This window comes from Diplotaxodon limnothrissa, linkage group LG18, assembly GCF_057381915.1.
Source record: "Diplotaxodon limnothrissa isolate DT_005_m linkage group LG18, D_limnothrissa_male_GT1.1, whole genome shotgun sequence".
Taxonomy (NCBI): Eukaryota; Metazoa; Chordata; class Actinopteri; order Cichliformes; family Cichlidae; genus Diplotaxodon; species Diplotaxodon limnothrissa.
Window position 1 is genome coordinate 9,921,561 of NC_140613.1, and position 13,534 is coordinate 9,935,094.

General features: G+C 40.1%; 2 protein-coding genes and 1 pseudogene across 2 annotated transcripts in view; 2 read left to right on the forward strand and 1 right to left on the reverse strand.

The window, feature by feature from the left end:
* The window catches only part of ak5 (adenylate kinase 5), a 111,520-nt gene that overhangs the window by 73,295 nt on the left and 24,691 nt on the right, over positions 1-13,534 (forward strand). Inside the window, exon 11 of the mRNA XM_085379049.1 lies at positions 13,290-13,453. Coding sequence (XP_085235175.1) covers positions 13,290-13,453 — 164 coding nt within the window. The remainder of the gene's footprint in view (positions 1-13,289; positions 13,454-13,534) is intronic.
* On the reverse strand, positions 82-2,385 carry LOC146613101 (uncharacterized). Its single transcript, XM_085379050.1, has 3 exons — positions 1,740-2,385; positions 1,288-1,423; positions 82-1,005 (listed from the first exon to the last, which is right to left on the reverse strand). The coding sequence occupies exons 1-3, from the start codon at positions 2,333-2,335 to the stop codon at positions 253-255; spliced, it is 1,485 nt and encodes a 494-aa protein (XP_085235176.1). The 5' UTR covers positions 2,336-2,385; the 3' UTR covers positions 82-252.
* LOC146613102 (ferritin, middle subunit pseudogene) lies at positions 12,224-12,955 on the forward strand (annotated as a pseudogene).

The following is a 13,534-nucleotide window of genomic DNA, read 5'->3' on the forward strand; positions in this document are numbered from 1 at the left end:
GATAAATAGTTTTGTTGAATCTGAATAGTAATAATAGTAGTATAATTAAACAGTATTATTAACATTAAACATTTGCAATGAATTTGAATTATCAATAACTGAAACTCAACTATCGGCACTCAAGTACCAGTTCTGTAATCAAGTATTGTCAGCTGAGAAGGAAGAAATTCAACTGTAGTGGCCTCAGCTGCAGGTCATTTTCCATAAGTTACTTGTACTGGCACTGGTGTCTTGGGAAAAATCCATCTTGTCTCACTTAACCCATTTTTTAACTAATGCTGTGTTCTGGTAATTTGACAGCATACATGCCACTGCAAACAGTTGGTTGATATTATAAACATGTGACATGGTAATGATGCTATCAAAAAGTTTGTTCTGTTTGATCCTCCTAATGACTCGCTCCACATGTACCCTGAGTCTGGCTATGGCCTGCGTCTCCTTAACCTGGTATGCTGGCATCTGCTTCTGCTTAGATAGAAAAGGTGGGCAGTACACTTTGCATTTACAACAATCAGTGATTAGGAAGCCCTTATCTACCATCACTGCCATGTCTTCAGTCAACTTCTCAGCAATGCCTGATTGTTTGAATAGTTCCTTGTCACTAACCGAACCAGCATACAGATTAGAGATGAATGTCACTGGACCATGTGGAGCTATGCCAACCAGGGCTTTCATCGTACAGTGGGATTTGTACGAAGAGTACATTTCACTTTGGAGAAGTGGTGAGGATGGTGTCTGACACCTCAGCTCTGTACAGTCAAGGATCATCTGGGTGTCTGAGAAATCTTTGAATTCCTCAGGGAGGTAAGCTTGCACTTCTTCACGTGTAAGCCAGATGCACTGAGACCCCAGTGCAGTGGCAAGAAAATTTGTCCATGTTGCAATAATGCGGCTCACTGTGGACTGGTGTATGTTAAATCGGTGTGCCAGGTCCCTCTCCTTCAAACCAACTGACAGGAAAACCAGGAAAAGAAAAAACTCATCAATTGGCTGTAGCAGCTGCCTCTGGAAGGTGAAAACAAAAGGGAAAATGTTACTCCTTAAGCTATGAACTAGTAAAATTATTCTTTTCTTGGCTAAATGTTTTGTAATGGTTAGGCATACCATACTGTACCATGGGGTAAACAATGAGGTGCTGTAGTGCACAGGTGTATGTATGTAAAGGATACTGAGTCTAGCATACATACACCTGTGTATGTATGCTACTGTACATAATGTAATGTTATTGTACATAAATACAATAACATTACACCTCTAGTTCTAACTACCAACAAACCCATAACCTACTGTTGATGTGCGTGCAGGTGTCAACACTTCTTCGTTCCGATTGGCAGCTGACTTGGCTCTTGAAACCCGGATCATTTTATAGATGCAAGGCTCAATCAAAACCCAGAATGCCATCAAATGATCATAGCTTGGAAATCTATTCACGAGAGAGACATACATCATGTCAATCATTAATTAACATTACACACTGACATAAAAATAATGTGAACTGTGACAAATATGCTAATGGAATGCTGTATAAAATAGTCTGATTAAGAGTATTTGGTGTTGTATTTTACCTGTAGCATTAGGATATTGTTTAAATACTAAAGCATCTACATAAAACATACAATCAGCAGAGAAAAAGTAAATTTCTATTTTGTTTTCATTAAGACAGGAAAAACTTTCTAAATTTAACTGATGGTGACCTTGGTATATTTTAAACAGTTAGCTTGAATAGAACTTAGATGTACCTGGTATAGAATCGGATGTCAGTGTCGGAGCCAGCAAAACGCTGTAACCCAAATTCTCGCTGGACACGTAACTCCTGTATTTCCTTCCTCAGAGTCTCCACGTCTTCGGACAGGTCTTCTGCAGCTGATGCAGATATGTCCAATGCAGACGGCTCAGGGACTGAGCAGTAGTCATGATCTCTTGTAAGACTGTGCTCTTCTTGATCGTCAGGAGGAACTAGTTCAGGGCGTCGCTCCGTTCTCTCCCAAACACTACGCCGCGGTGGTTCAACTTTATAGCCATTCCACTCAAAAAGTGTTGGTACAGCACCTTTAATAAGCCGCCTTCGACCATCGAGGGTTGTTGGCTCTATGAGTTGATCACTGGCAAAGTGTCTGCAGCAGACCCTGGTGTGAGAGGTAATCGTGAAATGATCCCGGCATATATTTACCAGCCATTGTCTTCTCAAGTCGGAATGGGTCGGAAAGGCATGAAAACTTAGTATGCCGTTAAATTTGGCTGAAGCTGAACAAAGTGGGACACAGCAATGCTCGGAGTATTTCTTCTCCTGTTTTTGGAAATGTTCTGTTTTAAATACTTTCCTTTTTATACTCATTCTGAAGCGACATTAGCATAGCTACCGATAGATAAGCAAACGTACCGGAAACGCACAAGCGGTACTATTTGGAAACGGAAATACGTCACATGCCCTAGTGCAAGTAGTCTATTAGTATGCCATGACAGTACAGTGAGGCACTGTGGCTCAGTCTGCTAATTGAAGACACGACAGACGTGCAGGTTAATTAGAGATCTGGGACATACAGACCCTCCATTAACCACCGTCAACCCTGCTACTGTGGAAAAACACTAAAGATACGGTCACCAAAAGGTTATTTAATCAGTAGTCTGAGTGTGTATGTGTGTGTGCGCTCTCTATCACACCCATATATCAGTGCTAAAATCCCTTTTCATGGACTCTCAGGACAAATCCAGACTGATCTGAATTAACACCAGTTTGTCGGAGGATTTGAAAAACAGACGCTGAGCCAGACCAAAAGCTTTTTCACAGCAGCAGCAGATAATTGGAGGAAAATGTCACCCACAAATGCAACAACTGTCACCTACACTCAGATGTGTCTCCCGAACAAATTTTATACCGTATAATGAGAGGTCAGCCAATCAAGATAACATTTAGGATTTCACTCCATTTATAACAATCTGCGACTGTGCTGTCAGGAAAATAAAATAGAAAGTCTAATTTATTAAAACAGAAGTTAACGTATTTAAAAACAGAATAAAAAAGGGAAAATTTGAAAACTGAGTAATTGGGTTTTTTGTTTGTTTTTTTGTATTTTTGCCATTTTAATTTGATGCCAGCAGCATATCTCAAACAAAAGCTGGAGTAGGAACAGCAAAAGACTAAATAGGTTAATAAGTAACATTATTGCAGATGAAATGAGCATCCGTCATTACTCTGTGACAGACTGCATGGACACACTATAAAGCCAGTAAGACATCAGGGATATCAATCTATCCAGTTAGAAAACAGAAACGACTGCCTGTCTTGGTGCAAGTCAACATGATAACAAGTTAAACAACAAGGCAACCCCCAAAAGTGAATGGTTTTGCAGTGCAATGTGATTGATTGTGATGCCCTTATGACTGATTTTTCTCTAGTTTTCCTTTATGATCATTGTCACTTCTTGGATGTGACTGTTGAGACAGTGGATGGTATCCTGGAGGATCTTTTCACAGACCCGGATCAGCGGATCAGTGAGCTCCTGAGAGCTCACATAATTCAATTATGTTATATTTTTAGTACCAAATCACAGTCTTTACCTGTGAGGTAACAATCAAACGGCCCTCTTTGAGCAAGCACTTGGCGACAGTGCTTGCTAACAGGAAGAAACCTCAGGGAGGGGTCGGGGGCAGAGGAGAGTCTGTGGCACTATTTGGCAGCGTCCCTTGCACCAATGCTTGACATCCCAGAGGTTGTCTGTATACTTCATGTCTACAGAACTTGAGGGACAGTTAATGGCGTCTATGCCTTGATCATCTAAAGAGGAGCACACTAGCAAAAAGAAGAGAAAAAGCATCTGATGTGCTATAAACACAGTTCAGAAGCATCTGTCACAAATTCGTGAAGGCATCATTAATGCTGAACGATATATACAGTTTTTAGTTTACTGCCATTCAGACAGTGTCTGTTTTGCATCCTTCTTATTTCTATTATTTGCTTCTCTTTATTAGCACATTGCTGAACCACATTCTGCAAGTATTTCACAGCATTGGCCCTTACAGAAGCCTATGACATGTCGCACACCGTCCACAGTTGGTGCATTTTGAAACAAAAGCTATCACAATGGAAGACTCGAACTGTTGAGCAGCTGAAATCATTTATTTAGTAGTGTGAAAGACACACTCACAGGAGCTGACGTCCTCAGTTCCCAGATAGACAGATACTGAACTATGTATTAAATTCAGTTTAACAGCATAGACATCTTAAAAGAAGAGGTGATGCAGCACACTGAGAAATCGACTCCTTTCCCCATTTTCATGATCATCACAAGTTCAAAATGAGCAAGTTTTTTATAAGAAAGAAAAAGATCTTTGAAATGCTGTTTTTTTTAGGTCTAGAGTTCATTTTTAAAGAATTCTAGAATTTAAATCATTTGCAAATCACTGCCTTCTGTTTGTATTTACATTTTACACAGCCTCACAACTTTCTTCTGGCTGGCAGCTGTTGAATAAAACCTTCACCGTTCTTGTCTGATCGCTCTTATATCTTTTACCACCCACTGTTCTGCCGGCAGGTTGCTCATAGTGTTGTGTCAAGCAAAGTAGCAGGAGCTCTGTGAACCCTTATGAATATGAGCACGTCATGTATGTATGAAAGGAAGCTGACATGTTTCATTTTTTGTTTGTTTTTTACTTTCTTTTTTTTAAAAAGAACACGCTGATATGAAAATAAAACAGCACTGTCTGCGAGGGAAATCGTCCGTCAACCTTTCCAGGAGACTTTTCTGCAATACAGAAACTCAGATTTATTTTTCCAGTTGTTTCTGGACCACATCAGTAAGATGTGGGCTGGAAAAATGAGCTGAAAAATGCTGAATTACTCTGTAAGCATCAGAGCATCAGTACAAGTGATCACTTTCATTTGTTAGATTCATTGTTACTTACTGTGGGTTTGAAAGCCTCGTCTTTATTCCTCTCTCAGTTCATGGAAATTTAAAGCTTACTTCATTGTGGAGAGTGATGTCAGTGTTCCAGCAGGTTCCAGTTCATGGCAGGCTTGAGCCTTAGTGACAGGGTGACAGTTTGGGTCTTCTTCCACAACTTGATAGAATAACGTTGTTGGAACTGATCCCTGAATCTGCAGTCTTTTTAGAAGCGGCTCTGCTGAGTTGGACAGTTGTAATCTCCTTGCAACTGAAATTAGTTCCTCTAATTTGCAACTGCAAACAGTTGCCAAATGAAAAGAAATTTAGTGCAATCATTGGGAAACCAGCATCACCACCAAACACCATCCTATTTTTTATCTAGTGTGACTGGCAGTCAGTGAGTTAATAAACTATATAAATAAAAATAAAGTATATTTTCATAAAACCACTAAGCCTCTTAACAAACTGCTCTTTGTTAAGAGGCTTAGGGCAGCAGTCCCCAACCCCCGGGCCTCGTCGTTTGGTACCGGGCCGTGAGAGTTGAGGCTCAGGTATGAAATGTGTGGTTTTCAGGGTTTTTATCGGTTTTCAGCGTTATTTTGTTATCGTTTTTATCGTTAACTCGGTTTTCCTGGGTCTTTTCATGTGTGTTATGAATAAATCTTCTTTTTTTCGGTACCGGTAATAGTTTTATTTTGTTGTATTTATCCACGACACCTTAAAGGCCGGTCCGTGAAAATATTGTCGGGCATAAACCGGTCCGTGGCGCAAAAAAGGTTGGGGACCGCTGGCTTAGGGGCATTCAATTAATTAACCTAAACGGAAAACCATCAAGCTTAAGATGCTTATATGACTTTAAAATGGTCTGTAATGTTTTTTTTTAATTATTTTCTGTCATTAAATGCTGCTACAGTCATGGATGCTCATATTTAACATGGTCAAATCATGCAAAGCTACCACAGAGAAGAGAAGAAGAAAATCATAGAGCTGCATATTACTTTAATTGGTCCCCATAATGTTTTGTCATTAATAATATTAACCGATTTATTCTGCTGTATTTTCAGCAGTTGTAGGTTTTTAAAGAGTGCTTTCAAACACCCAAGTTGTCCAGCACTTCCCTTCAAGAAACAACTGCAGGGACGAAAGGTTTTCTTTCCTGCCCCGTCAGATGTCATTCCAACTTTGAAAATACTGACTCAAGACTGCGTGACGCAGCTTGATGACTCCTCAGTTCTACATGAAAGTGTTGTAGCCTTTCACCATCCCTGTCTCCTCCTTTTATCATCCAGCTTCAATGAAGCTGCTGCTGCTTCAGGGGAGATACAGGTTATCTCTCAGACTTATTAGGGGCTAAAAAAAAAAAAAAGGCTATCTCCCTATTCTCAGAAATCATGATGACAGCACCAGAGTGTCTTTACAGTGAGCATATCAAGCTTTTCCTTAATTTCACTCACATTCTGTGCTGCAGTGTTGGATGCTCATTTGACAATAGATAAAATCTTAAATATAGAGGTTAGTGTATGTACAGGTAAACCCATTGGGCCAAAAGCTAACAGTGCTGGGCGGTTTCTGTTTTTTTCCCATATGAAGTCACTTCAAGAGGCAGCCAAGTTTTCTTAAAGAGACGGTACACCAAAAGGGGATCAGAGGGAGTCGAGGAATAACAATATAGAGCTGGAAGTTAAGAAATTATGTGTAATTTAAGAAATAAGATGGGGGAAAATTGTAATTACACCAATTCCAATATCTGCCATTTGCTGGACATATTTATGCTTCACATCTCATGTTTCCTTTGTTCTAAATTAGTTATATAATAGTATAATACTAGTGTTATTAATTAGCTAAATATACAGTGCTGTGCATAAGTCTAGAGCCGCTCCACATTTCTTCATAATTTTCTTCCAAGGAGCCACAGTTTCATAAAATCACTGAAGAAGTGAATCATCCTACCTAACTGAAGGGATGAACAAGTGCTGAAAAATTACAAAGATAACAGTTTGACAGGCATAAAATAGTATTTTTGCACCAACCAGGTGATTCCCAAAGAGCTTTTACCTGAAAACTTGGCATAACTCAGCACAGTGTGCCGTGGATCTTTAAAAAAATAAATAAATAAAAATAATCGGAGGAAACTCGACAAGTCCAGGAAATAAGAACCGATGGCAGGCCTAAAAAGAACTGACAGCAGATTAACAGAATCTGAAAGTCATGTCCTTCAGATTTTTTTTTAAAAGACACAGAACCTGAGAGATTTATCTGATCCTTAAGTTGATCCATCTAAGGTTCACTGAAGCCTCAAAGATATGGTCTTGGTGGGAGCATGGCTTTCAAGAAGCCATTCTTAAGTGAAACAAAGAGAAAAGACTGAGATGTGTCAGATGACACAAGAACTGGACTGAAAAATCAGTGGCAACAGGTGTGATGGAGTGATGATTCATTGGTTGAAGTGCTCATCAGTATGTACAGAGGAGAGAGAGGTACAGCAGTGGGTGTCTACAGCCATCTGTAAAACAACGTGGAGGCTCTGTCATGGTTTGGGGCTCCATTTCAGCCAGTGGCGTTGGTGATGTTATCAAAAGTGATGGAATTATGAATGTAGAAAAGCATTGTCAGATTTTGATCCAACATGCAATGTCATCTGTTAAGAGTCTGTGTGGAAAACATGGGTGTCCTTTTCTATGAGTACATATCAGGTCAGGTTTGAACTTTTGGTCTTCTGTATAATTCGGCCTTTTGTTTATATTGATGCTAAACCTGTCCACCTGCACATGCTGCTAAGAATTAAACATTAATGAAGGCACTTACATTTTGTTAATTAAAAGTCAGAAGAGGAGACTCTTTTTCCTCTCTCTCTTTGACAACAGGATTGAATAAAAACTATCATCAAACTTGGCCGACAGGTAAAAGAATCCAATAAATTTGGGTACAGATACACCTTCTGTAAGTTAGCAAAATCTCCAAGCTGCCTTCAAGTTTAATGTGGATTTGCCTCACCAACTGCCTTGCATGGTAACTTGTGACTTAAAAATCCTTCTTGTGACAAATGGTTCATCTGATCACCTGCCAAGTATTTTTGGAAGTGGGTCCCTTTAAAATACAAATTTTTCTTGTATAGATGGTAAGAATCTGCCAGCTACATGCTACATACATCGCTGCACTACTCACCCCCCCAACTTTCAAAGCTCCTCAGTTTGCAGCTTGACTTTTTTCCTCTTTGGTGCTCTTTAAATTCTATAGATCATTCCTGTGAGCGCTAAGTTAGATGGTGAGACCCAATGATCTGTCAAGAATATTTGAAAAAGTGCCTGGCTTTTTGGCGAACAATTTCTAAGAACTACTTTCCAGATGGTTCGGTGTAACAAACCATCTGCTGCATCGGGTTACCCATCCAAAAGTGTTCTGCAGAAGTGCTACAGGGGGGAAAAAGCAGTGAAATACTAATGTGAGCTTTTACTTAAGCCATTTTCCCTCCATTTCTATCTTTTTGTCTTATTCCACCATGCTCTCTGACTTCCATCTCTCTCTCTTTTTATTTCCCCTCTCTGCGGAAAATTATTATTTGCCCTTGTAATCAGACTTGCATTTAAAAAGTGAAAAACCTGCTGGTAGTGTGTGATGCAACAGTGGTAATTTTGCACTTAGTGGGGCTGGCTGGAAACGAGTGTTATGGTGTTAGAGGATGCCATTAACAAGCAGAAACCACCCTGCTGAAGCTAATGAAGAAATTTCTAATGATAACTTTTTTTTCCCCTTAAGGATTTACGGGCTTAATAAGAGAATCAGCTGATTAAACAGTCAGTCAGGTAATCAGCAAGGCACAGAAGATTAATTGATAACATACACTACCAGTCAAAAGTTTAGACACCTTCTCATTTAATGGTGTCTATTTTCATGGCATTGTAGATTCTCACTAAAGGCATCAAAACTATGAATGAACACTTATGGAATTATGTGATAAACAAAAAAGTGTGAAATAACTCAAAACATGTTTTATATTTTAGATTCTTAAAAAATAGCCACCCTTTGTTTTGATTACCACTTTGCACCTCTTGGCATTCTCTCGATGAGCTTCATGAGGCCGTCACCTGAAATGGTTTTCCAACAGATGCTGAGCACTTGTTGGTCCTTTTGCCTTCACTCTGTGGTCCATCTCATCCCAAACCATCTCGACTGGGTTTAGGTCAGGTGACTGTGGAGGCCAGGCCATCTGGTGCAGCACACCGTCACTCTCCTTCTTAGTCAAATAGCCCTTACAACATTCTTTGTGGTTTTTTGGCCCAAACAAATTTCTTCTCCTTGTTGCTTTTCCTTAGCTGTGGTTTCTTAGCAGCTGTTTGACCATAAAGGCCTGATTCGCGCAGTCTCCTCTGAACAGTTCATGTAGACACGTGTCTGCTACTGGAACTCTGTGTCGCATTTATCTGAGCTCTAATCTGAGGTGCTGTTAAATTGATTTCTGAGGCGACTTGGATGAATTTATCCTCAGCAGCAGAGGTGACTCTTGGTCTTCCTTTCCTGGGGCGGTCCTCTTGTGAGCCAGTTTTGTCGTAGCGTTTGATGGTTTTTGCGACTGCAATTGGGGACACATTTAAAGTTTTGACAATTTTCCGGACTGACTGACCTCCAGTTCCTAAAGTAATAATGGAGATGTCATTTCTCTTACAACATCATGAAGCTCACTGAGAGAAGGCCAAGGTTTGCAGCACTTCCAACAAAGCAAAGAGTGGCTACTTTGAGGAACTATAATACATATTTTTTGAGTCATTTATTTATTTTTTCTTTGCTACATATTTCCATATATATATTCCTTCATATATTTGATGTCTTCAGTATCTACAATGTAGTAAAAATAAAGAAAAACCACTAAATGAGAAGGTGTGTCCAAACGTTTGACTGGTAGTGCATGTAATTTAACACATACAGAATATAAATTCCAGAGGATTGTGTTGGTTTGTCATCTTTGCTCATTGTGAAACACAATGTGTAGATTTTTGTCGAATGATTAAAATGATGCAAGAACATTTTTCATTCTCAGTAATCATCACCAGATAACAGATAAATCATGTCAACATTTTGAGGAAAAAATCTCCCCTCCCAGTCCATTTTTCATGTAAACTGATAAAGTTTCTTAACATTACCTATTAATGCTTTAAGGAAACATTATTTAGCAGGGCTGTATCTGTCTTTGCCTTGTTTTGTGCTCATCGTTTTCATCTCTGTCTCTCTAATTTATTCCATCTGTCACTTTGGCTCTTACCGCGGACGCCGCTGTGACAGTGCTGTTCACACATGGTAGGATGGTTTGGGCATCTCAGATCTCAGCCTCTACCAAACTGAGCGTTAGCAGAGAAACCAGAAGCAGAATTCAAACATGCCAAAGCTGCAAATTCATTCTTTACTCATGTTTTTTATGTTTCTGTTTAGGTTTAGATTATATGGATAAAAAAAAAAAATGTGTGAATCTTTATGATTCTCCTGTGTTCTATCAAATCCACACCACATTATGTTATCACACTCATTTCCTGCTGCCCATTTTTAATGCTGGCCTAAGCCATAGCTTTGCATGATTCAGTTTAAAGTAATCCTCTCGACCAAGCTGTTTCAGCTCCATTTAAGCCAACTTTATTTTGATTGGCTGCTTTAAACAGCAGCTGTGCTCGCACCCAGAACTCTGCGCCTAAGATGACCATACAGGCCAACTAGCCAACAACTGGAGACATGTCAGATATGATTTTTTTAAAAATGCTTTCTCACTGCTCCCAATATGACACTCAGTGCACCCCATACATTCTTAAAAACTCGTTCTGAGAATGGACAAAAGAATGACGCTAGGAGGACACTATGCAGCATCTCATGCTCACAAACACCTTAATTTAAGGATTTCCACCCCTGCTACTTATTTCCTCACAAAGCTCAGTAACCAGGATCCTGGAAACATTAATATAACATCATCTACACTGTGAAAAGTTATATTTGTGTCTAAATATACTCGCCGTTTGGATGAGGCGGCAGCCTGTGAGGCTACAGGTTTGATAAAATTGCTTTTTTTTAAATCAAATTTGTAATTAGTTGAACAAGTGACATTTTTTCTTAAAATCATGCATCAGTTTGTTTGTTTTTAAACTAATAATTCTATATATTACTCCTTCTCAAAGCTCAGGAAATAATCCAGCCTCAAAGGCTGGTTTCGAATATATCTGAGGACATTTTCATTTATGCAAGCTGTTTGCACCCTAAAAGCATGGAAATGTTTAACATGGCTGCAGTGCACACTGTGACACCTACTGAGAAAATGAAGTAAAAGTAAGAAGGAAAGTAAAACACTTCCCAAAGCTGTGACCTTTAAACTGGGTTCATCTAGATGATGTTCTCAGTGATGAAACCGTCTTCACACTCAGACAGTTCGCAGGGGTTTGACTTGCAAGACGAACTAACTAGAAGAGCCACTAACAAGCTTCTCAAGGATTTCTGGGTCATTATTTTACATCCTGGTGGAGGTGTCTGTGCAGCGTATGGAGCCTGGCTAAATAAACGAAGGCGGTGTTTATGTTCTGAATGAATCCCTAGCCCTTCCTCCTTGATTTCTTCTCTCTGATTTCAGTCGTTCCCCACCGTGCGAGCCTCACCTCGCTCATATCTGTCCGTGCTCCGTAAGGAAATGGTGATGAGCGCACTTGTTTTTGAATTCAACTCGAGTTGAATAATGATGAATATGAAGCGCATCCTGAGTTTTATTACTAGGCTCAAGGCTAGCGCTGATAAATGACTGCTTCACACAGTTTCACGGCCACGTTATACAATTATACTTGCAACAACACCTGCGAGCATCACAGCAAGCTATCAAACACAGAAAGTGCCGGTATATATTCTGACCGTAAGAAGTGAAAGCAGCTAAAATGTAATTACTTAATGAAAGCTGGTTGGTTAGAAAAAAAGGTTTAATTCCCACTTTGATTTATCTTTCTCTGAATATGATGCTTTGTATGTTCATTCTGCCTTTTTAAGCCCTCCACATTACTCTTTACTTTTTTAAAAGTATGCAGTGCTTTCCTTATTTACTCCTTGTGGAAAGTAATTGTTATATTACCTCTGCATCACTCTGCAAATTGCAAACTTATTTCTGCACAAACCCCTGTCTTAATGAGGACGGCATACAGATGATCTTTCTTTTATTATGCAGCTTAAATGTTATTGCGATGCTAACAGCAAAGTCAGTGAAAAACCACTCCTAGAAGACTTCACAGACACACACACACACACACACACATCGATCATTAACTCATTACCAACTAGATGCCAGCTGCATGTTTGAATGACACTAATAGGGAATGAGTGAGGAACTTCGGTTATGTTAAAAGATATGCTCTGAATGACAGAATACACTTCTATGGCCTTCTACTTTGACCGTGATGATGTGGCCCTGCCAGGCTTCTCCCACTTCTTCAAGGAGAACAGCCATGAGGAGAGGGAGCACGCTGACAAGCTGCTGTCCTTCCAGAACAAGAGAGGAGGTCGCGTCTTACTCCAGGACATCAAGAAACCAGAGCGTGATGAGTGGGGCAGCGGGCTGGAGGCCATGCAGTGTGCTCTGCAGCTGGAGAAGAATGTCAACCAGGCTCTGCTGGACCTGCACAAGCTGGCTTCTCAGCATAATGACCCTCATCTGTGTGACTTCCTGGAGAGCCACTACCTGGATGAGCAGGTGAAGTCCATCAAGAAGCTGGGTGACCACATCACTAACCTCACCCGCATGGATGCCCACAACAACAAGATGGCAGAGTACCTGTTTGACAAGCACACTCTGGGTGACAAGAGCTAAATGCTGAGACGTAGAAGTGAGCCTGGAGTCAGCATGTTAACAACACAGGCTTTGAAGTAAACTCACTTCTGCTCCAGCTGATTTCTTTCCTGATTTCCTCACTTTAAAGCTGGCATCAGTTCTTGTATGTTGTGGTGTTGTTGTGTGAAATGTCACATGGAGCGATGGATGTTATCAGGGTATGGCTCTGCTTCTAAGCTGTCTGACATTTGGAAATGTTTCTGATCTGTTCATCTGAATAAACCTTTTGAGCTGGAAAAAAAAAAAAAAAAAAAAAAAAAGAAGACTTCACAGAAAAATGCAGAAACAATTTTACCTTCCATTTTCCTTCTTAATAAATGTAATTTAATTGATTATTTTTTGTTTTATCTGTTTTTTATCTGTTTCTCTTTGTTCTTTAACTGTACCTTCTTTCGGACACACAAACACTCATCGTCCATTTCCTATCATCTCCCTCCTTTATATTCTTCTGTCATCTTTCAATTTCCTCCTCGTCATCCTCTTCTCACAGGAGGTTAGTCTCAGTGATCACTTGACCGTGACGATATGGCCTTATTTCTGCTTGTTTCTCTGTGTTTCTGTCTCAGGTGGTCCAGGCTCAGGTAAGGCTCTGCAGTGTGAGCGGATGGAGGAGAGGTTCGGCCTGCGTCGCGTCACGCTGGGTGACCTGCTCTGCAGCGAGCTGCAGTCTAACAACGATAGGGGGCGCTACCTGCGGGACGCACTTGAGAGAGGAGAACAGTTGCCTGAGGTCAGTGTGGCAGTCCAGAGTAAAACAAGCAAATAATGAGGGGATTACTGAAGCTCACAAAGCCTAGAATTATAAACTGAT

Bases quoted from the DNA above. Each gene is read 5' to 3' on its own strand.
- LOC146613101 (XM_085379050.1), bottom strand. From the start codon at position 2,335: ATGAGTATAAAAAGGAAAGTATTTAAAACAGAACATTTCCAAAAACAG. The intron at 1,424-1,739 runs GTACATCTAAGT...TCTCGTGAATAG, and splicing joins GACATCCGATTCTATACCAG to ATTTCCAAGCTATGATCATT. The intron at 1,006-1,287 runs GTAGGTTATGGG...TTCACCTTCCAG, and splicing joins CACCTGCACGCACATCAACA to AGGCAGCTGCTACAGCCAAT.